This window comes from Solea solea, chromosome 15, assembly GCF_958295425.1.
Source record: "Solea solea chromosome 15, fSolSol10.1, whole genome shotgun sequence".
Taxonomy (NCBI): Eukaryota; Metazoa; Chordata; class Actinopteri; order Pleuronectiformes; family Soleidae; genus Solea; species Solea solea.
This window is the reverse complement of record NC_081148.1, coordinates 8,175,260-8,196,995: the sequence shown is the minus strand read 5'-3', so window position 1 is coordinate 8,196,995 and position 21,736 is coordinate 8,175,260. Positions and strand designations below refer to the sequence as shown.

General features: G+C 39.5%; 2 protein-coding genes across 2 annotated transcripts; both read right to left on the bottom strand.

Moving 5' to 3' along the window:
• Positions 1-590: 590 nt before the first annotated feature.
• On the bottom strand, positions 591-7,870 carry eef1a1a (eukaryotic translation elongation factor 1 alpha 1a). The gene is made up of 8 exons (XM_058651346.1): positions 7,748-7,870; positions 5,370-5,591; positions 5,005-5,184; positions 3,488-3,784; positions 2,603-2,753; positions 2,248-2,504; positions 1,304-1,538; positions 591-1,208 (listed from the first exon to the last, which is right to left on the bottom strand). The coding sequence occupies exons 2-8, from the start codon at positions 5,511-5,513 to the stop codon at positions 1,084-1,086; spliced, it is 1,389 nt and encodes a 462-aa protein (XP_058507329.1). The 5' UTR covers positions 5,514-5,591; positions 7,748-7,870; the 3' UTR covers positions 591-1,083.
• Positions 7,871-9,204: 1,334 nt separating this feature from the next.
• slc17a5 (solute carrier family 17 member 5) lies at positions 9,205-19,932 on the bottom strand. The gene is made up of 11 exons (XM_058651345.1): positions 19,753-19,932; positions 18,007-18,203; positions 17,398-17,631; positions 17,179-17,266; positions 16,355-16,441; positions 15,594-15,712; positions 14,084-14,245; positions 13,260-13,392; positions 12,994-13,141; positions 12,785-12,875; positions 9,205-11,667 (listed from the first exon to the last, which is right to left on the bottom strand). The coding sequence occupies exons 1-11, from the start codon at positions 19,835-19,837 to the stop codon at positions 11,533-11,535; spliced, it is 1,479 nt and encodes a 492-aa protein (XP_058507328.1). The 5' UTR covers positions 19,838-19,932; the 3' UTR covers positions 9,205-11,532.
• Positions 19,933-21,736: the final 1,804 nt, after the last annotated feature.

Below are 21,736 nucleotides of genomic sequence, written 5' to 3'. Positions count from 1 at the left end.
GTGTGTTATTTAATTCCTACACACTCGTACATTTGAGGTAACTAACTTACCTCAAATGCACTAACGTGTTAAAATTAACACAGGAACTTCACTGACACATTTGAAGAGAAAATATAAAACTCATGCAGGTTATTTTACACACTACACAAAATCTTTCAATTCCACCAGCACAGCAGTTACTTTTTTCTATTTAACTTCCCATAAACTGTGGCTTTAGGTTAAATTTAGTCCTATTCTTCCCATGATAAATGAAAGGTCAGTGTGGCTTTTTATGATTTTATAACAAGTTGTCAGACAATGAATGTCATTCTGACATGCTTTAAAACTATGCCAATAGCTACATCTTGTGGACAAATGGGTGTATTGTAAAGAAGCTAAGCATGTGTTGAAAAATGAAAATGACCACAGATCAACATTTTGGTTGAAACATGTTTAATGTTGCAAAGAGGCTCATGCCATCTTACAATAAGGTGCAGTAGCTTATGCTAATTTAAGCTTCTCCAGTGCAAGTGCAAAGTTAGCAAAATGCTAATGTAATCAAAGTGCTTCAGGGATCAACAGGTGGTCTACTCTTGAGTCTATTGAGAGAGACTAACTTGGACCATTTATATCTTAAAACACCACAAAACACTTCTAAGTTCTATTCATCTACTACTCAGAAGAACAGAGTTTTAACGTCTTGCTCCTACGAAGTATCACATAGTTGCAAACAAACACGTACCATGTAAAGACACCAGTATCTGCAGTACAGAGGGGGAGCAGGGGATGGGATAAATTGCAACAGCGCTATTGTTCAATGTCTCATTGTCACAGAAAGGTATCATGGAACTAAGCAACAGTGCACATTTAAAACTATCCGATATTACACTATGTAATGATAATCTTACCACTGAAATACAGTCGGGAGTACCATCTACAGTACTAATGATCTACGGGTTGTTCTTTCCTTCGAATGCTCTTGCGATGCATTGTGATGATTAACCAGTTTTTGATTATTAAGTTGAAGCAGCCAATTGTAGGATGGAGGTGGATGACTGATGTCCTGCCTTGGGAGACCTTGGGGTCGGCAGAGTAGCACAACATTCATTTGGTCCTCTGGGCCTTCTGGGCGGACTTGGTGATTTTACCAGTGGTGGAGACCTTCTTCTCCACGGCCTTAATCACACCCACAGCCACCGTTTGACGCATGTCACGCACCGCGAAACGACCTGCGGGACGAGGAGGGAATAGAAGGGGGGGGGGCATTTTAGGTGACAGAGCCATCTGGAAGAGTGCGCTTGAAATTCAACACACTTGAACTCACCCAGCGGAGGGTACTCGGAGAAGCTCTCCACGCACATCGGCTTGCCAGGAATCATGTCCACGATGGCCGCATCTCCAGACTTGAGGGCTTTAGGGTTGTCCTCCAGCTTCTTGCCAGAGCGGCGATCGATCTTCTCCTTCAGCTCGGCAAACTTGCAGGCGATGTGAGCAGTGTGGCAGTCCAGGACGGGAGCATAACCAGCACTGATCTGGCCTGGGTGGTTCAGGATGATCACCTGCAACACAAAAAGACAACATGGACGGCCCACTGAAATAAAGATTTCCTTCTGTTTTTGATGTGAAAAGATTTGTTGGCTTATAGTTTGTTAGTTAACCAAACAAAACTGCAAAGTTGGATTATAGCATCAATTTTTGATTTGACTTTTACCTTTATCTATTTTGATCTATCAGAACAGTAATTTTACATTTCAAAAGCTAAAAATAGCTGATTGTGTTTAACCCTTAGAACACAGGGCATTTAGGCTGCTTTTTTCCAAGGCTATGTTATAAAACATAAACAGAGGCTATAAGAAAATATGTGTAATATAGAGTCTTAGTATATCCTTCCAGCACAGCATATAGACAATCTGATGAAATTATTATTATTTTTTCCATTTTTACCAACTATATACACACACCAATCTAGAAATCGGATTGAATTTGTGAAATGAGTTAAATTTTGCTACTCCCGTTTTTTTTTTGTTTTTTTTTTAAAAAGCAACATCAAATGAATCATCACTTTGACTCAACAACACACAAGAAGATGAAAAAATACCTGAAGATATATAAACACCCCCCCCCCCCCCAGGATGTCCATATAAAGAGTTGTGTATTATTCCCATGGCAGTTTATCAAGGGTGCACCTGCGGCACAGATCTGTGCTACGTGAACACTAAGGGTTAATATCGTTCATATCATGTTTCGTATCTAAATAAAAAAAACTACCTGGGCAGTGAAGTTGGCAGCTTCCTGTGGTGGGTCGTTCTTGCTGTCTCCGGCAACGTTGCCACGGCGGATGTCCTTGACTGACACGTTCTTGACATTAAAGCCCACGTTGTCGCCGGGCAGCGCTTCAGTCAGGGCCTCGTGGTGCATCTCCACAGACTTCACCTCAGTGGTCACATTGACGGGGGCAAACGTCACGACCATGCCAGGCTTGAGGATTCCGGTCTCCACACGGCCCACTGGCACAGTCCCAATACCTGACAGAGAAATCCAGCACGGGGAAAAAAAACATTAACATGAATTTGAATGAACATGATGTGTGTGTGTGTGTCTTCATCAGTGTCACATAACGTGCCTCCAATCTTGTAGACGTCCTGCAGGGGCAGACGCAGAGGTTTGTCTGTTGGACGGGATGGAGACTGAATAGCATCCAGAGCCTCCAGGAGAGTGGTGCCTGATGCGTTGCCTTCTTTCCTGGTGATCTTCCAGCCCTTAAACCAATTCATCTGGAAAGCACGAAATAATACTACGGTATTTTTCTAGCAGCAGTACTTTTACAGGTAATTGATTCAGTTCAGTTTATTGTTTATTTAACACGGGCAAGCAAAAAAACAGCGATCAGGACAGAATAGGAACATAAGACAACGAGTAGACAATTAAGACAAAATGGTGATACGTAATATCACATTATAGCGACAATCTGGCCTATTAAAAATCTTGGATATAGTATGATTTAACCATTCAAAACAGTGGATATAAATAACTGGCTAACCTACATAGCAACAAAAAATGTGAAGTGTCGTCTGCAACAAAATGCTATGGTAGTCTGGCCTGAAACACGGGCGCAATTTATTTGTATTTGTGTTTACACGATGGCGTGGATTAGTATTCATAATTTATAATTCATAAGGAATAAAACAGTGTAATTCATGTCGGTGTCTAATATCAGACGTTGGTGCTCTGACTTGATGTCTCAACTGTTAAACTACATTAAGTGTTTCCCATTATCACACACCAATTACCCAGTGAGTGCTATCTAAGGCCCATCTGCTTCCTGTTCAGCACAAGTTCCTCAGAGCTGCTTTAAAAAGGCTCATTCTAGAGTCACAGCAGCTGGTTAATATCGGAACTGCAGCTTTTCCTTCCAGGCAACATCCATACAGATCAGTATTTACATTTAACGCCGCCTATGTCTTAATAATAATAGCATTTCTATTGCTCTTCCAGGTGTTCCACTTACATTGGGACTGGGCTCAAGCATGTTGTCTCCGTTCCAGCCTGAAATGGGCACAAAGGCAACGGTGTCTGGATTGTAGCCAATCTTCTTGATGTACGTGCTCACTTCCTTCACGATTTCGTCGTAGCGCTTCTGACTGTAGTTTGGCTCGGTGGAGTCCATCTTGTTGATGCCCACGATGAGCTGCTTCACTCCCAGCGTGTAGGCCAGCAGGGCATGCTCACGGGTCTGACCGTTCTTGGAAATCCCTGCCTCGAACTCCCCGACGCCAGCTGCCACAATCAGCACGGCACAATCTGCCTGAAGGTGCACGAGATGAAACGTTAGTTCTGTAATTAAAAATGAGATTTAGTGGCAGGATGTTTCCTTTGATTTACACAACCATCTTTAATGATGAATCCAATACAAGAAAGTGAAACAGATCCTTCAAGTTAACTCTACATGTACATTATAAATCCACATTTAGATATTTAACAACTTCCCCTTAAACCACTTAAGTGTTGCTTTAGCAGAATACCCAGTCAACATCATACTAGGTCAAACCCCACGTCCTAGTTTCAGTTCTCTGGAGGACCCATACAGGTTTTCCTCAAGACTTTCCCCCGTATTTATTCCGTCTTCGTATTCTGACCTATTTCCCTGTCCGTGCAGATAGAAAGAAATATCCCCACAGCCATGCTTCACTCTGAGGATGGTGTTCTCCTCAGAGTTCTTAAAGTGTGTTTTGGGAGTCTTTATGGCACAATCCCAAGACAGTCTTTAATAAAGCCCAGTACTGTGGAGCACATGACTTATAGTGGGGTCTTATGGTCAGACATTTCAAAGTTGACCTCTTGGCTGCTTTTCTCATGAATGTCCTCCTCTTGATAGATTTGACAGCCTTTCCATGTTTAAATAATAGATTTTTACCACTTTGAGCAGCCTCTTTGTCTTCAAAAAGGGTCAATTGTGTGATTTCTGCACAATTATCGCTACTACCGTTTGTTTTTTGTTAAATATGGGATATAAAATTTGAGTCAACAACACATAAACACATTTCATAATGCCTGACCTATAAACACACACACTCCCAGGATAAGGAGTTGTGTACTATTCCCACGGCAATTTACCGTGGGTGCACCTGCGGCACGGATCCCTGCTGCGTAAGCATTGAGGGTTAATTGGTGGAACCAGATTTTATTTAAGAGCTTCGGAGGGAGTGAATACATATGCTTTTTTTTCTTTCTTTATTAATTTCACTTGACGAATTTGGAGTATTTTCTTTTAGTTTATAACCTAAAATCCCAAAACCCGTTCATTTAAATTACAGACTAAGGGGGAACTACACGTTTCAAATTTACCTCAAGCATTTCTGTGATATCACAGCTAATGTGTTTTTTTTTGTTAATTCCTAAGAAAAACTTCAAGAAATCATGTTCCACCATTAACCTTTGGACAAATGCAATTAAGTGCATTATTGTTCATGTACTGGCACATGTTGGACCATGAGTGGCGGCGTGTTGGCGGCTCATGTTACACACCTGTGAGGTCCCTGTGATCATGTTCTTGATAAAGTCTCTGTGACCCGGGGCATCGATGATGGTCACATAGTACTTGCTGGTTTCAAATTTCCACAGCGAGATGTCGATGGTGATGCCGCGCTCTCTTTCGGCCTTCAGCTTGTCCAGCACCCAGGCGTATTTGAACGATCCCTTCCCCATCTGAAAAACAAGCAAGAGATCATGAAAACTGCTTCTGTACTACATTTTCTTTTTAAAATCACTGTTGTTCTTATGATGAATGATGTTCTGGTGTACTGCTGAGTCAATACTGACCTGTGGTCATTGTTAATCCGGCTCTACAATTATGGTGTGGAGGTAAAGTGTCAGCTTTTTCTTCTCCTTACCTCAGCAGCTTCCTTTTCAAACTTCTCGATGGTCCTCTTGTCGATGCCGCCGCACTTGTAGATGAGGTGGCCTGTGGTGGTGGACTTGCCGGAGTCCACGTGGCCGATCACTACGATGTTGATGTGAAGTTTCTCCTTTCCCATGGCGACTGGAGACGGCGGAGGTCACAAGACACGTCTGCTTGAGCCAAGTTGTTGAGGGAGAGCGATATGAGATGTGTTCTGTGGAGCAAGACAGATAAAGCTTACATTAATTGATGGTGATTGACAGAAGGAAAAAAAAGTCAGTGATTAGTGTGAAATCAAACTCGAGGTTTTCTAATTTCAGTGTTGTAATGTAACAAAGTACTTAACACAAAATTCACATAACTGTACTTTACTTTGTTATTTGTATTTCTCGCAACTTTTACTTTTACTCCACTACATTTCCTCTAACTATCTTTGTTACTCGTTACTACCAAATCAAATCAGAAAAGAGTTGGTATTATGGTCTGTATTTATATAGAGCTTTTCTAGTCATAATGAGCTGCTTTACACTACACATGGGGTTCAGTGTCTTGCTCAAGGACACATACAGACTAGTAGAGCCAGGAATTGAACCCACATCCTTCCAGTTGAAAGACAACTCACCCTACCTCTGAGCCACCATGGATTAATTTGTACTCCTCCCTTTTTAAAATACTTTTACTTTTACTTCTAAAACTTAAATACATTATATAAGAACATTACTTTTGATACTTAAGTACAGTAAATGTCATATATTTTTCAAGACTTTTACTTAAGTAATATTATAAAAAAGTGACTTAAACTTCTACAAAAGTAATTTTCTGGTAAGATATTTGTACTTTTACTCAAGTATCCCTTTTCCGGTACTTTATACAAGACTGACTACTTTAAATATAGGTATTTTATACCTTTTTACGATGCTTATTCACAGAACAATCGGCCATTAAATCAAAGGCTTGCAGTAATACTTTGATTTTATCAAGAGACTTACGCCTCGTTTAAAAGAAATGATTCACATAATTTCACCTAAGGCAGCTTGCACAAACTTTGGGCTGCAACAGTGTAATCAGATGCGTCTGGTCTCTGATCCCAGTCTGTTTTCTTTCTCCGGCGGGAGTAAACTTATCTCTGCTCGAAGATAATCAAAATTGACATAACTCTGAGTCCGATTTCTACAGATGCCTCTAAGGATCCACTGTGTGGCCGGGTTGTCTTTGCCATGTTTGTTGCCAATTTTTTCCCACCTCAGATCTGCTGGTGATCTTATGAGTCACTGATGGTTTTTGGGTAAAAACACAAGTCGAATTGATGTAAAAGCATCTCAAATTTTGCACAAGGGAGGAGACGATAATCCCTTTACTTGAGTTTGAAGCCGACCGTGTTGTTTGTTTTCTCCTGTGTGTGTGTTTGTGTGAAACTGAAATCAGTGACAGAGCCTTGATAAGCAATGGATGTTTTCCTAAGTGGTTTGTCTCTAAAGATTAGTGATGGTGTCAATGGCTACTGAACTGCGCCAAGCACACAATCCTCTGCTCCTCCTCCTCTCTCTCTCTGTCTCTCCATCCATCCATCCATCCATCCACACCCCTGCTCCCCTCCCCTGTGACACTGACACATCAAAACAACAAGGCTGTGGTGTTTCACAGCAACACACTCTGTTCACAGCCACAGAATTTCAACTACAGCTTCACCTCATCACAAAATCCTCCATTTTGTCAGATCCAAGTCTCTAACCGTGTAGCAGCCATTTCTCACTATGCAGTGAATTGCGCACGGGTTCATTCAGGACACACACACACACACATACACACGCGCGCTGGTTTTGCACTCTGCAGGAGTGTTACACACGACACTGAATATCAGGAATCACACACGTCATATAAAGTTTGCTCTAAGTAATAAAACTGAGTGAGGAGTTCATTCCATGTTTAAACATGTTTTTACAGAGAACGGCCACGAACACACGGCTGTAACATGATCAGGACCTGACATCCTCAGGTGAACTTAGGAGAAACTAGAAACCACCTCCATGCATCCAAGTCATCCCTCGTGTGTAACGTCACAGCTGCCGCAGTGCGCTTTAAAGCACTAAACACGTAAACAAGCATCAACAACTGCCGCGATTAAGTCTAATGTTTAAAGGGATTTCATGGAAATATCATCCCTCCGCCATGTTCTATCAGCTGGCTGCGGGCTGGCGCCAGGTTGCGCATTAACTACCCGCCGTCTGCCCTCTTTTCTGCACCACAACAACATTCCGAGCACCTGCTGGAGACTGAGCCGCTGCAGAAAAACGCCCCCTTCATTTCTCCCCATGCACGGCGTCAAAACGCAAATTCCCTAAATGAATCAGTTCGTGTGCGGTGTCGTACCTGAGAGCTGCGCGGTGTCAGGTCAGGCTGCGGGACCGGAGAAGCTGTAGGGAGACGCTGATCCGGTTATAGCGCACAGGACAGGACAGGCGGGGGTGTTGCGTAATTGCGCGCACCCGCTGCTGCACAGCATCACGAGGGACTGCTGTTTCTGTTCCTGCACCTTCTGCAAAACAGAGTCGCTTAACTACAGTTCCTCCACTGTCCAACTTCGATTGTGGAATAGTGTCGAACATTCTGGACAAGTTTAGAATCTGTAGATTTGTAAATTACGTTTGTAATCTCATGTTGTTTGTTACTATGGTGACCCAAAAAGACACTTACCTAGAATACCTGATGAACTTTTTTTATTTTAACATTTTCTCCTTCAAATTATTTCTATAATTAAACCATTAAACCCAATAACAGACAACTTAATTGTACATATATATGAATAACTACAGCACTCTTTTAATATCACTAATGAGTGAATGTCTGTTTCTCTTTTTACATTGTTTACATTTTTATACATCACTATCTGGATGGGGGGCCACACGGTGGTAAAATGGTTAGCACTCTCGCCTTGCAGCGAGAAGACCCGGGTTCGAGCCCCGGTTGGAACAAGGGCCTTTCTGCATGGAGTTTGCATGTTCTCCCCGTGTGTGCGTGGGTTCTCTCCGGGTTCTCCAGCTTCCTCCCACAGTCCAAAAACATGCAATGTGGGGATAGGTAAATTGGACACTCCAAATTGACCATAGGAGTGAGTGTGAGAGCGAATGGTTGTTTGTCTCTATCTGTGTGTGGCCCTGTGATGGACTGGCGAACTGTCCAGGGTGTACCCCGCCTATCGCCCGATGTAGCTGAGATTGGCACAGCACCCCCCACGACCCTCTGGCAGAGGATAAAGCGGTAGATACTGACTGACTGACTATCTGGATGGGATTTTCCAAAATAAAGAGGCTTCTTTCAGTCCACGTCAACGTGCAATTTCTGTGCTCTTTTTTTTTTACCCGCATCAAATTGCCAATCAAATTCAAATACGAGACATGATAAGCAGATATAATTTTGTTTTTGCTCAAATGAAGAGTTGTAAAGTTTCGTATAAAAATGCACAAGCACCAACAGTTGAAGAGGGTCATTATAGTTTGATTTGCTGGATCCTCGTGTTACTGCTGGTGTTGTACGAGGTCAGACGGGGTCAAGTGCAGGTGCAGGTGGAGGCGATTGCTTTTCCAAGACACTCCCTGGTTGGATTAAATTCACCCTTAATTTGTTTCCAAGAAATCTGTCTGCTCAGAGACACCGGCCGATCAAACATGCAGTAGTTGTTGTTTTAATTGTGCTGATTTTTTTAATGAATCCATAATACTTCACGTTATAAATGTTTTAGATGAATTGAAGAGATTATTCTTAATCTTCATCTGAGATTAACTAAAATCTGAGACACTGGTACTGCAATGAAAAAATAACACAACACATTTTCAGATTGGAGCATAATAGCTGTATATGATACTGTATTAACAATTACGGGACAAGGATTTAAGACATTATTTCAGGAATGATCCTGGGGTGAAAGTTCACAATCACTTATATACAGTGTGCATCATTTATAAAAAAAAAAAAAAAAAAAAAAAAAAAAAAGTCCCTTTACCCTCAAGACGAATGCAAAACAGAAATATAAAAACAAAACAGACAAATGAAACTTTTTATAAAAAAAATAAAAAAATTTCAAAGACCTGACTGAATTATTTGATCCCTTTAAAATGAATGTAATAAGGCACAAGTGCATTTCGTGCTGCGTGGTGAAATTACAGAAAAGAAAAAAAAAAAGACAGAATGGAAATGTTTTAAAGGTCATTGTAGGCTGAAAACTGTTTGTTTTAATGGCTTTACTCTTCATAACTGTTTATTAAATGTGAGCTTACAGTAGGTCACACAGTTTGTTCATCTTTTCTGGAAGCTTCTGAACCAAGTTGATATAGTTGGAACATAGATATGAAGAGGTGGGGGAATCTGTATTCATGTTTTGTGTATTTATACACACTCTTAATTGCACTTTGGAAGTCAACAGTGGGTGTTGTTTGCGGATGAACGGCGTAATGTAAAGAAACTTTACGGTAAGGTTCTAGACTTGAATGCAATTTCACTTACTGGACAACCTACAGCGTGTCTGGATCCCACAATTCCTTATCATCATCTAGGATTATAAGGAATTGTGGGATCCAGACATCATCAATCGATCATCGTTTTCCACATTATTTAGAGTAAACATGCATATAGTATTATATTCAGGTGTCCTGAGGGCGCAAATTCAAACGGATTAATCACATTTAATCTGTAAAGCTGACGCTGGGAGCTTTCAGAATGACTACTTCTTTTCTAGCATTGTTAAGCATGCCATCATAAAATCATTTTAAAACAAAATAATTCAGTTGACATACAGTTTAGACGTGTGAGGTGTAAGACATAAACAAAGCTGACCCTTTATGACACAAGATACCTGAGAAATAGCAGCACAGAAAGTGAAGTGTGGCTGTGTCCACCAGCAATCTCTTTTTAAAGCCAGTTTTCTTTCCCTTTAATAGAAAGACACCAAAATCTTAGCGTTTTCTTAGTGTTATAGATAGATAGAAATATCTTCACCCGGACTCCATTTACATCAGATCATCACGGCTACTAAAGAGGAGCCTGGTGGACATAACCTGCAGATACAATCCATATTGTTTTATACATAAAATCCCTTTACCGCACCATACGAGGTGATAAATGCAGGATTTTCTCTGTGCAAAGGCAAGTTCTTCAGGTGACAGGAGGAATCTCTCCGAGAGTCCAGTCGCCTTCGCATAACACTCGGAAACATCCTGACACTGATAAATGAGAATCTCCGCGGACAGAAAGAGATTTACAGGCTTCGCTGTAAGGCATTATCTCAAAGAAGTATTTGTGCGTGCTGTGCAGTTACACTCTTCTCCCACCAAGTGTGTGTGTCTAGTTTGGGATGACGTGTTTATACAATTAAAAACAACACATTTGGGCACATATGTATGGGTTGCAAAGTAGCACACATTGGGTTATCCCAAACTAAACACACAGATGTGTAAGAAAAAAAAAAAAGAGTGTGGACTTTTCCTATGATTGTAAAACTTGAAGATAAGATAAAAAATAAAGAAGAATTTCTCTGGAGGCTGTGATTACATTTAAGTCAAAGAGGTTAGAAACAGTTGACCAACTACAGCGTCACACAGAGGTGCAATGCTGCCCTCCACAGGAAGAAAGGTTTCTGTCACTTAATATTCTTCCATAAAGACCAAGAAATTCCAAAACTGTCTTAATGGCGAGGTGATGATTTTTCTCCATATTGAAAATTGATTTTAGTATTGAGAAGAATCATCACTTTACCATTTATTATTAAATATTCATCATGTTCATCAGCTGAAGCTCTCTCTCCATTTTCTTGTTTCTATTGTTGGATAGTTCATCTTGTGTCACAGTTTATTTGGCTTTGATTATTATTTTTGCCTCCAGAGCATTTCTGCTTTACTTAAAAGTGCAATCGGGTCTTTTCACCACAGCGACTGCAGCTTCATACGTCAACAGACTCGCGCATCCACATTCACACTAAAAACAGTTTAAAAAATAAAATAAAAAATATTCCTAAATGTGTCATGACTGATAATCTCTTGTCTTAGCTTTACAACGTATCAGTGCCACTGGAGTCCGTCTCGCTACAATTACCTGTTACGTAAGCCTGTGACTGAGATTTGTCCTCCTGACTGATCTGAATCATCACACAGACGAGTCCCGGCTCAGTCTCCGTGAGAGGTCGCGTGAACGGCCCACGGCTGCAGCGTTCCTCGACCGAACATTGTGTAGAAAGACGCTCCGATCAGGTTGATGGCGGCAGCAATGTAGAAGACAGTCTGCCATTCTTCTATGGTGTTCTAAAGACAGTCGGCACAGTTCATTAATAGTATTAAAAAACACCACTTTTCACAAGACACCCTTACATTTTCCAGAGTGATCATTAGAGCTTAAATCCCAATTTTAGACAAGCATAAATATGCACATTTGAATATTACTGTTTGGTTGTCAAAGCTCGTACTGATAAGAAAATGAATGTTGGACAATTGGACAAGAATATTTAGGTAATGATACCTTAATTATTTATAACCATCAATTCCAATGGTTAACATCGTTTTTCCTTGAGGGACCCATATCTTTGCATTTGTCAGATAGAAATCCAGCTAATTCAGTCAGCTTTATTCATTTATAGAGACAAACCTTTTAAGTGCCCACTGGAGCTTTTTTCTTTTTTTTTTTTTTTTTACAGTATTGCTTAAAATCCTCTTCACAAACCGATTGTAACCAATTAATTAAAGCATTGTCATGAAAATGAAAAACGTCAGTCAGCTGTGGAACGGACAGACCTGTAAAAACGACCCGAAATAATGAATTGGATCGTGATGCATCAATCAAACTGCCATCTACCGTCTCCCTCACTTTGTGCACTAATCGTGCATGCTCAGAAGACAGTGCCAGAGCTTGTGCTAGATTGCTAAATTCAACAAGACAGTGACAGCAACATCAAGCAATGGCAGAAAAGATGCCAACAACAGGTGTCGGTCGTAAACGAAAGGCGTTTTTTGGGAAAAGCTGCTGCCAAGAAAAAGGCTGATGCAGAGATTCAAGGCCAGAGTGAACATCGGTGCTGCATTTGAACGCTGGTGACAAATGAAAGCCCAGAAAGGGCTGCAAAGTGATGACATGGTGACGAAGTTGAGTATTTGTTGTTTATCATCATGACATTGTCAGTTGAACTGACGTGTATCCAAAAAACGTCACAGAAGAGTACGGAAAGCTGCACCGTGCTCGTGAATCTGTGTTCGTTGCGTGTTCCTGTGCTCTGGAGGCGTAGCTTCGGAGGGAAGTCTACGTTTTCTGAATTCAAAATGTAGCCTGCGCAAACTGTTTTTCCAAGATCTCCAACCCTAACCCTACCTTTAAGGAACCAAACTAACTGTGTAGCCTGGTAAATCAGTTTGTAAGTGAGTTTCTTACCTTTTCAGTGAGAGCTCTTGCGATGACTGGTCCCACCATACCAGGAATGGTGGCAAAGGTGTTGGTGATTCCCAGCAGAATGCCAGCATATCTTTAAGATTAACATACACTTTATTATTATTATTATTATTATTATGTAAGAAGTGTTTATTAACCTGTGATTAATAAAGAACTTATTGTATGGAGTGATGGAAAAGAGTAGCGCTTACGAAGGGGCAATGTCGAGGTGGTTGATGTTGAAGCCAGAGGCTGACACTCCTCCCAGAGATGAGGAGATGGTGAGAAAGGTCACAGCCAAAGTGTAGTTACAGCCTGTGTAACCTGCTGCCACCAGGAACACGGCTGGCCCAATCATGCCTACGCAACACATACAGTCAGCAGTGAAAATCCCAGCACAAGAGTTTGTCCCAGTGCGATGGATACAGAAGTCATGAGTCTGTGTCCATGACTCAGCTGTGATGAGGGTGTTCCTTACCAATAATGGAGGCGACTTTCCGGACCGTAACTGTGGGGTAGTGGCAGGTTTCTCGCAGGTAATCAGCCAACTGTCCACTCAGCACAGCCAGTACCGCACAGCCCAGGTACGGCAGAGCTGACAGCAAACCATTCTGTGGTGGACAGGAAACAATAGAACATTATGTGTTCAAATGCAAATTAGTTTATGTAAATGAGTAAATAAAATTAGTCAATAAACCTCTGATGATATGCCAGCAACATAATGAGTTTTCTTTTGAGGGTTATTCCTACTTAGGTTTTTTTGTATTATCTCCCTTGTTGCATACATCATTCTGATATTGTATTGTTTAAAGCTGCAGTAAGAAGAAAAATCGTTTGTTGTTAGTAAATGTTTTGAAAGCTCCTCTTATCAGAGGAGACCAGATGTACTAATTTTAAACGTGACCGATGACCACAGGCAATATTTCAACCTCTGAAATGCTCAGATGACACTGGCATGTGTTTTCATGCATTGATTGTCTGGCACTTTACTTTTTTAGGTTTCCTCAGAGTTTAGGAAGTCGTTTGCTGGACTAGTATAGAACAGTTTAGTAGAACAGCCAATAGGAACAGCCTTACTTTCTGAACTTCCTTATGATTGGTTATAATCTCCTATCACGGGCCAGAATGCAGGTAGAGGCGATGCAGGAAATTTAGTTATCTCTCAGATTACTTTATGCTGAAAGTTTACTATGGAAGTATACTTTGCCAAACTCATATTTGCCCTTAAAGTTAAGTTCTCAATGTTTTCAAAGACAAAAATACAATGGATTTGATCATAATCTAACTCTTGCTGGATCTTACTTGCTGTATACTGAATCCCAGCACATCATTCATGTAGGTGGGCAGCAGCGTCAGGAGGGTGTAGAAGGTCCAGTTGTAGGAGAAGTGAGCCACGACGATGGCCCACAGTGGCCTGGATGTGATGATGGCTCGCCAGGGGATGCAGTCTGTAGATGGGGACAGCTTGGACACGTGGAAAGTGGAACACAGGAAATAGATTTACCAGGACATTCTCAATCAATACATCCACACATGAAAATGTTTTCTCTATTATTACTCACAAATATAGTAAGACATAGTGTTCAAGCATATGGGAGGGGTTAAGAATGTAAATTGACAAGAGGTTTTTTTTTTGCACACAAATAACTAATTTAACTATTTAACTATTCCTCCCCTGCTGGACACAAAATGCAACCGTTTTCCTCCGGACTGCTGTGCTCATTTTTATCTATAAATTTATACAAATCTATACATTGCTTATGTGTCTACAATCATCATCATCATCATCATCAATTTAATATTTGTTTTAATTAATATATAATGTAGCCCCATTCTCTATCATAACATTCTTGGAACCAAGAGTTTTCAACATGGTTATCCCTGGTGCACCCATGGTAATTTGCCATGAGGATAATGCACAACTCCTTATATGGTCATCCTTGGTGTGTGTGTTCATAGGTCACATATTCAGGCTTTAAAAAATGCATTTTCTTATCAAGTTATTTTTAATTTTATATCGCATTTTTATTAGTGATATAAAGTAGCAATAATTGTGCAGAAGTCACAAAACAGACCGTTTTTCTTTTCTTATTTTTCATAAAAATAAGCCATGTGAACTTTGAACTGTGAGGTAATTTCCAAATTTCACAAATTCAATCCGATTCTTAAACATTTTTAGTACATTTTTTATATAATATAAAATATATATAAGACACTCGATATTGCACATTCTTATAGCCTCTGTATAAACTGTGTTCTCAGGGTTCAGTGGCATTTAACACAATCTGAGAGGAGACATACTGTAAACCAGGGGGTCAAGTAGGAGTTAGTTAGTGAATGGTGAAACCTGCATCCCTGTGAGCTTGTTAACAGTATTTAGAGCAGCTGGGTGTCACAATAAAATGCAGAACCATGGTCAACGTTATGACTTAACAGCTGAGGAAGACAGATAAGAAAATGTGACTATACAATACACTGAGGTTATAAAACTCTAGTATCACTGTGACACTGCAGCTCTCTGCTGCTACTGTTTGAACAATAGTGTGAACAACAGTCCACCGCCAATCAAAATTGAGGGTATGCTCTTACATTAACAACACATTAACTATTATTATATACTAATTTCAGACTTAAATGAAATGTTGCATTTGCAAAAATGTTCATTTCAGTTTGTTTAAATCACAAAAAAAGCTTAAACTACACATGTACATCTTTTTCTGAATTTCATCAATAAAGAGTAGACAAGTCTAGATTCTCTTTTTTATAAACCTATAAAAGCATGTTTATCATTTATTTTGGATACTGGTGTTACCTGGTTCTTGAGTGAGGAGGTGATATAAAGCCTCTCCTGCTCTGATATTCGTGGGTGAGTGTTTGGACTGTCAAAGACGAGGAAAATCCACAGGACGAACCACACCATGCCAACAATACCTGTGCAAAAAAGACTTGGGTTACTACCCAGGCCCTACATCTATGCAGCATAAATCCTCAAATAACATGAACAATTGTAATGTAACAATTTGGCGTGTAGATAAATTCAAGCACTACAGAATGGAAAAACCATTTCCAGTTGCAGTTTCCATTTGTAAGCACATTTTCCTACAAGTTGCTGAGCCACTGTTTCCACAGGCCAAACAGGAACAAAGGAGCAGATGCTGGAAATGCTTCCTCTGACATAAGAAAAAACAACTGTGGTGCATGGACATCCATTAAAAGGACACAGATATTATTAAACACTGACTATTATTATTAACTGCGCATTTATTTCTGTGAGTCTTTTCTGAAAATCCTATTACCTCTTTAAAAGTTGCCCAAGGTTAAATCATAAATATTAAAATCTAATCAAAACTGTGAAAACTTGACATACAACTTAATGTTCATATGCTCCTCCTGTGTTTAGCAACAAACTGATAAAGATAATTCATTCCGAAAAGAAATCTGGGAAATGGGTGTAATCCCTCACATTAGATTGAGGGGACTATTTACCAAATTTACTAATTTAATCAAATGCGCTGGATTTCTGTTTTTAGACAGTCAGATTATGACTTGGTAGTCACAACCCAGGCGTATTACCAAACACATAGAAGACGTAGGTCCAGCCGAAGTAGAAGCAGATTTCACCAGACAGAGGAAGAGATACCACTGTTCCCAGCTGAGCACCTGGAGAGAAGAGAAAACAGCAGCAGATTCTAATTTCATTGTGTAACTATTGAGTAATAAATAAACAGAGAGTAAAAGGTCAATATTTGCAGTTCTGAGACATGATAATGCAAGAGGTGGCGAAGCCTCAATGATACTGATGGACCAAGTTTCATCCTGCCTGTACTAAAAGCAGAAATTATGGCCAGAACTGTCAAAGTCAATTTCCAAGTAACGTCTTTACGATGGACAATTTGTCAGAGTACGACAGAGTTCAAAAGCAGCAGCCAACTTGCAGCAACTTGATTATTTGATTTTTAGAATTATTGCAAATACATTCATGTTGATTGCCTCATTATTTGTTATGTCTTTGTGAATGCACATTGTGTAACTGCTGAGTCAACACTCGCAGTTCTGAGACAGATGATGATGCAAGAGGCCCAACAAAACTGAGGGATCAAATTTCACACTCCCTGGATGTCAGGAAGTACTTTTTAATTGACAGCAAATACTTGGAATGTTTGCTTAATACATTATAATTATCTAATGTTTTGTTCATAGAACTTTGTTGATTAAAGAACTGTTCTGGATCATGTTTAAATATCAATGAGAATGTGTTGTGCAAAAGGATATGAAAACTTAAATGAATATTTAAAGAAAAAAATAAAGCTTCTTGGTTACATAAATAGTAATATGTTTGACTAGAGAACAGTTTTCCTCTGTATCCATCTTGTACAGTTAGGGTCTGTGTGTTTTACCAATGTAAGAAATTGTGAGCAGTCGACTCCTCTCCAACGGCGGAGCCCATGCTGCCCACATTGTGTACATAGCAGGAAACGTGACTCCCTGAACACAACAACATGAAGAAGAGCACACATTATTAAGTTTAATTAAATTATTTCATGCATATGGTTTAATAAGATTAAGTTCATCTCAAATATGCACAAATAGTAGACAAATAATTTCAGTGTCCCTACCTCTCCTACCCCCTCCAACACCCGGACAGCAATGAGATAGCTTGCACCCAGGTCGGCAGCCATAGGGGTGAGCAGTGTAAAAACTACAGTTCCCAGAATTCCAAAGCCCAACAGCCACTTGGGTCCAAGGCGGCCAGCTAGGTAACCCCCAGGGATCTGTGTCAGGATGTAGCCATAGAAGAAGGAGCCTAGGATCCAGCCTTGTGTCTCAGAGTCCCAGTCATACACACTGGCCTGTGTGGGGTGAGGTTAAAAACTATATTAAGCAAAGCAGGATCAAATACTATGGCAGCCCAAGACCTATACACAATGTACATGAATATTATATTATTTCTTTCAACAATTATGTTCTTTTGCATATTGGGTCCTAGGCTCCACCTCTAAAAGATGTGCGTTAAAAATGACCAGGCTACCACTTGATTTACAGAGGCAAGAAAAAGTATGTGAACTCTTAGGAATTTCCTCATTTTGTATTTACAAACAAAATGTGCTTAGAGAAAATATTTCATATTTATATTAAACATTCACAGTGGTGATTCACAACTCGTTGTTAATTGGCGAAATGGACAAAACTAATGAAGGATAATTATCTTAAGTGGGACTCTTCACCGTGTTGTTGGGATTGGGCCGTGCAGGGCTGGCATGAGCAGGACAAACTGACCCACTGTGGTTGGTGCTGAAATGATCCGTGTTGTTAAGCATGTCCACCATCGCCACACTGAGGTTCACTCGCAGAGAGTAAACCACAAAGAAACCATAACAGGAGAGCAGCGCCAAGCCATAGCGGGATGAGCAGCACACTGGAGCTACAGAGTGACAGGAGGGAAAGATAATGAGACCTGTATGACACATACTGCAAATGTGCTGTCATTATCTGTAATGTTGGGATGACTTGACTGTTGCAGTACAAGGTAGCATGACTGTAGTGAAACATTGAGAAGAAATCTTACTGGTCCCGAACTATCTTTACTTTCATTTGTTCAAAGCAAAAATCAGATTACAGCTTGTCAAAAATAATCTCTTTTCGATGTGTCTTTCTAAGAACATGACAGTAAACTTAACAGCATCTGTGGACATCGCAATGAACTATATAATGAGTTTTATATGACAGTTTAGGGACAAGGCAATTTCTCAAACAATCAAAAAACAACAATCAATGGATAAATAACTGATAATCAATAATATATGTGAAATAATCATAATCACAATCAACGTAAACACAAATAAATACAGCAAGATATTTATATAATACGACAAGCTAAAATGGTTCGTATTATGTTATAAAAGCAATTATGGGTTCATTAAAATATTTGGCATTTTACAAAAAAAAAAAACACACAACAATTTGATAACCAATTAATGACTAATCTGAGGATTATTATAAAATTCATGTAATGTCATGACAGCAAAAACAAACATGACATGAACCAGAGGTATGACGGGCCTGCACTGTGAAGTGAAATACATAAAATGACACTTCACTCGTGACTCAGACATAAATGAACATGTCAACAAAAGTTTCAACGGACAGGATGGGTGTGAACAAGCTATTGTCTGTTCACTCTGCACACACTACACGTCAGTTAGGAAAAGTAGCTATACTACCATATGTCAAGCATTGGGCTTCAATAATTAATCAAGTATTTGATTCCAATAACATAATTATAAATTACTTTTCAGCCATTTTGATAATATGTTATTCAGCTTGTGTTTTAGATACATGATCTGAAGTTATCTTAAATCTAATAAATAAAACAAGACATTTGAGAACATCCTCATTTTAAAGTCTGCAACAAATCACCATATGTTGACATGTTATATAGGCTACCAGACTTAATTAAGAAAAATAATCAATAAAGAAAAAAAATATATCGTTAAAATAAAACTAGCAGCAGCATTATGTATCAGCATCTGTTTTAAACAAAGCTATACCTAACACCATAACACATTTCATGCAGAGATATTTACCCCACTACATTTATTGAAATTATTAATATCACATTTTCACACATGATTTAGTCAAATTCAACAATAACGAGGGTCATTCTGCAATTGTATTTTTACATTTTGCTACCAATACTTCAACATCTGACAATTAAATATAATTTATAGTCTGGTTATTACTTTTAATGTTAGTAAACTAGAACATGAAATGTAACAGCTGTTTTACTAAGGCTTTTTGAGCCTGGCGCTTTAGTGTATTGTGTTTTGTGTATTTTTATTTTTTAAAGATACAGCCGAAACAGCCTCAAAGGTAGCGCGGGTTTTAGAGAATGAGCTGGGATTTGCGTCGCTGTAGCTAAACCACATGCCGCCTTTAAGATTAGCTAGAGAGTTAGCTTCTGTTAGTGTTACCTCTCTGCACTCTGTCTTCATGTCCTCGGTGAAGCAGCGGTGTCTCCTGCTCGTCCCTCTCTGTGTCCGAGTCGTACCGCTCCATTGTTGAGTTTATTTTAGAGCAGCTGAGCTCTACAGCATCACAGAGCCTGAGCCTGAAGCTAACAACAACAACAGAAGGAGGAGCACAAGCCGGAAGCTAACCACCACCAGTCAGCTGAGCTTTTTTTCTTTTTTTTTGTATACAAAACTTTATTTATACAGAGCCTGGCAGGTGATATCTGTTGGAAAATGCCCACAATCCAGCTAAATTTAAAAGAAAACATAGTAACAAAAAAAAAAAAGAGGATTCGAGATTGGATTCTTTATATAGTGCTTTAGATTTCACAGCTTTTGGGTTTAGTGTGCCCAGAAGTTATTGAAAGTAGTCAGCTGAGTCGCTCACTGCTGTCACATGACGAGCGTGGAAACGCCTCAATAATTTAACCCTGTGTTTAGTCTTCAGGTGCAGACTATGTAGTAAACGCGTACCATCATTGATAAACAAACCATCCCAAACAAAGACAATTTAATTACAATAACTTTGGACATAAACAAACATATGTACATATTATAAAGCTATACTGCATCATTTTTAAATGTCCATTACATGAAGATCATTGTCACATTAGTTCACACTATGATAACTAAGCCTATATCAGCTCCACACCACTACCAGTCGTGTTATGGAATATACTTCCTTCCCCTCCAGATTCTGTGTTGTGAGTGTATACTACACAAATAGAGCCTGTTATCAGTTGAAAGATGCAGCATACAAATAATGTTTCCTCATTTCTGTTCACAGAGACCAAAAAGAGGAAGAATAACGCATTAATGACAGCAAAAAACATAACCTAAAGTAACACACTACAGCTTTAAGCATGTGGATTTCTACAAGGCATTATACAGTCAAGTATTGACGCTAAAAAGGCCAGAATGATATCACAACCATGGGTTTACTATAACCTTTGCCACACACGCACACACATACACGCACACACACTCCTGAACCCATTAGAGTTTTGTTTTTGTTGCAGATGGGAAATGGACAGTAATGTTACTGTAATTGACCACTCACACGCTCACATGAAACTACAGATTTAGACGATGTCCAAAGCATCCGTAACATGCACTCCCAGAGTCCCAGGCTCCCAGACACATTCAAGAACACCTCCTTTCCCACTGCCATCAGACTCCTAAACTGCTGATAGGAGTTCCACATTAAGTTTCTTTTGCACACCTACTTCAATTTGCACAGTTTGCACAACATACACAGCTAATGTTCCTTTCTTTGTCTGCACATGGTATTTCATGGTATTATCAGATACTCATAATTCATTGTATATAACAGATGTCTATTTTATTTTCTATTGCATTTGTAGTTACACTGCCCTTATTGTGTGTTCTTTTATTACTTTTAACTATTTATCTATTTAACTATTTATTGTTATTATCATTATTATTATTATTATTATTATTATTATTATTATTATCATCATTATTATTATATTTATCTATTTATTTTGACTTTCAACTCTGCCTATATGACAATAAACTATTGTTCACACACACACACGGACACACATGTTCCATGTTCACACCATGTATTAGTCAGGCAGTGTCATAAACTGTCCTTCCTCTATGTTCCTAAAGATAATTTCACATGCTGGAAAAAGAATTCTTGGTAATGATATGACAGGGCCCCAACATCTGAGAATGATGCATTAAACATAGGTGTGAAGGAAGTGAAGAACCTAACTGATGCATGAGTGTAGAAGTAAATCAGGTAAACAGCAGAGTAAACATCAGAGCTGCTGTGCCCATCACCTCATTAACAGCCTGCCATTTAAGTGAGTGAGCTTCACTTTGTGTCTACATGATGATCACATCTCCCTCTCTGTTCCTCTATTCCTCTCTCTCTCTCTCTCACACACACTTTCTCTCCCTCCTCCTAATCTTTCCC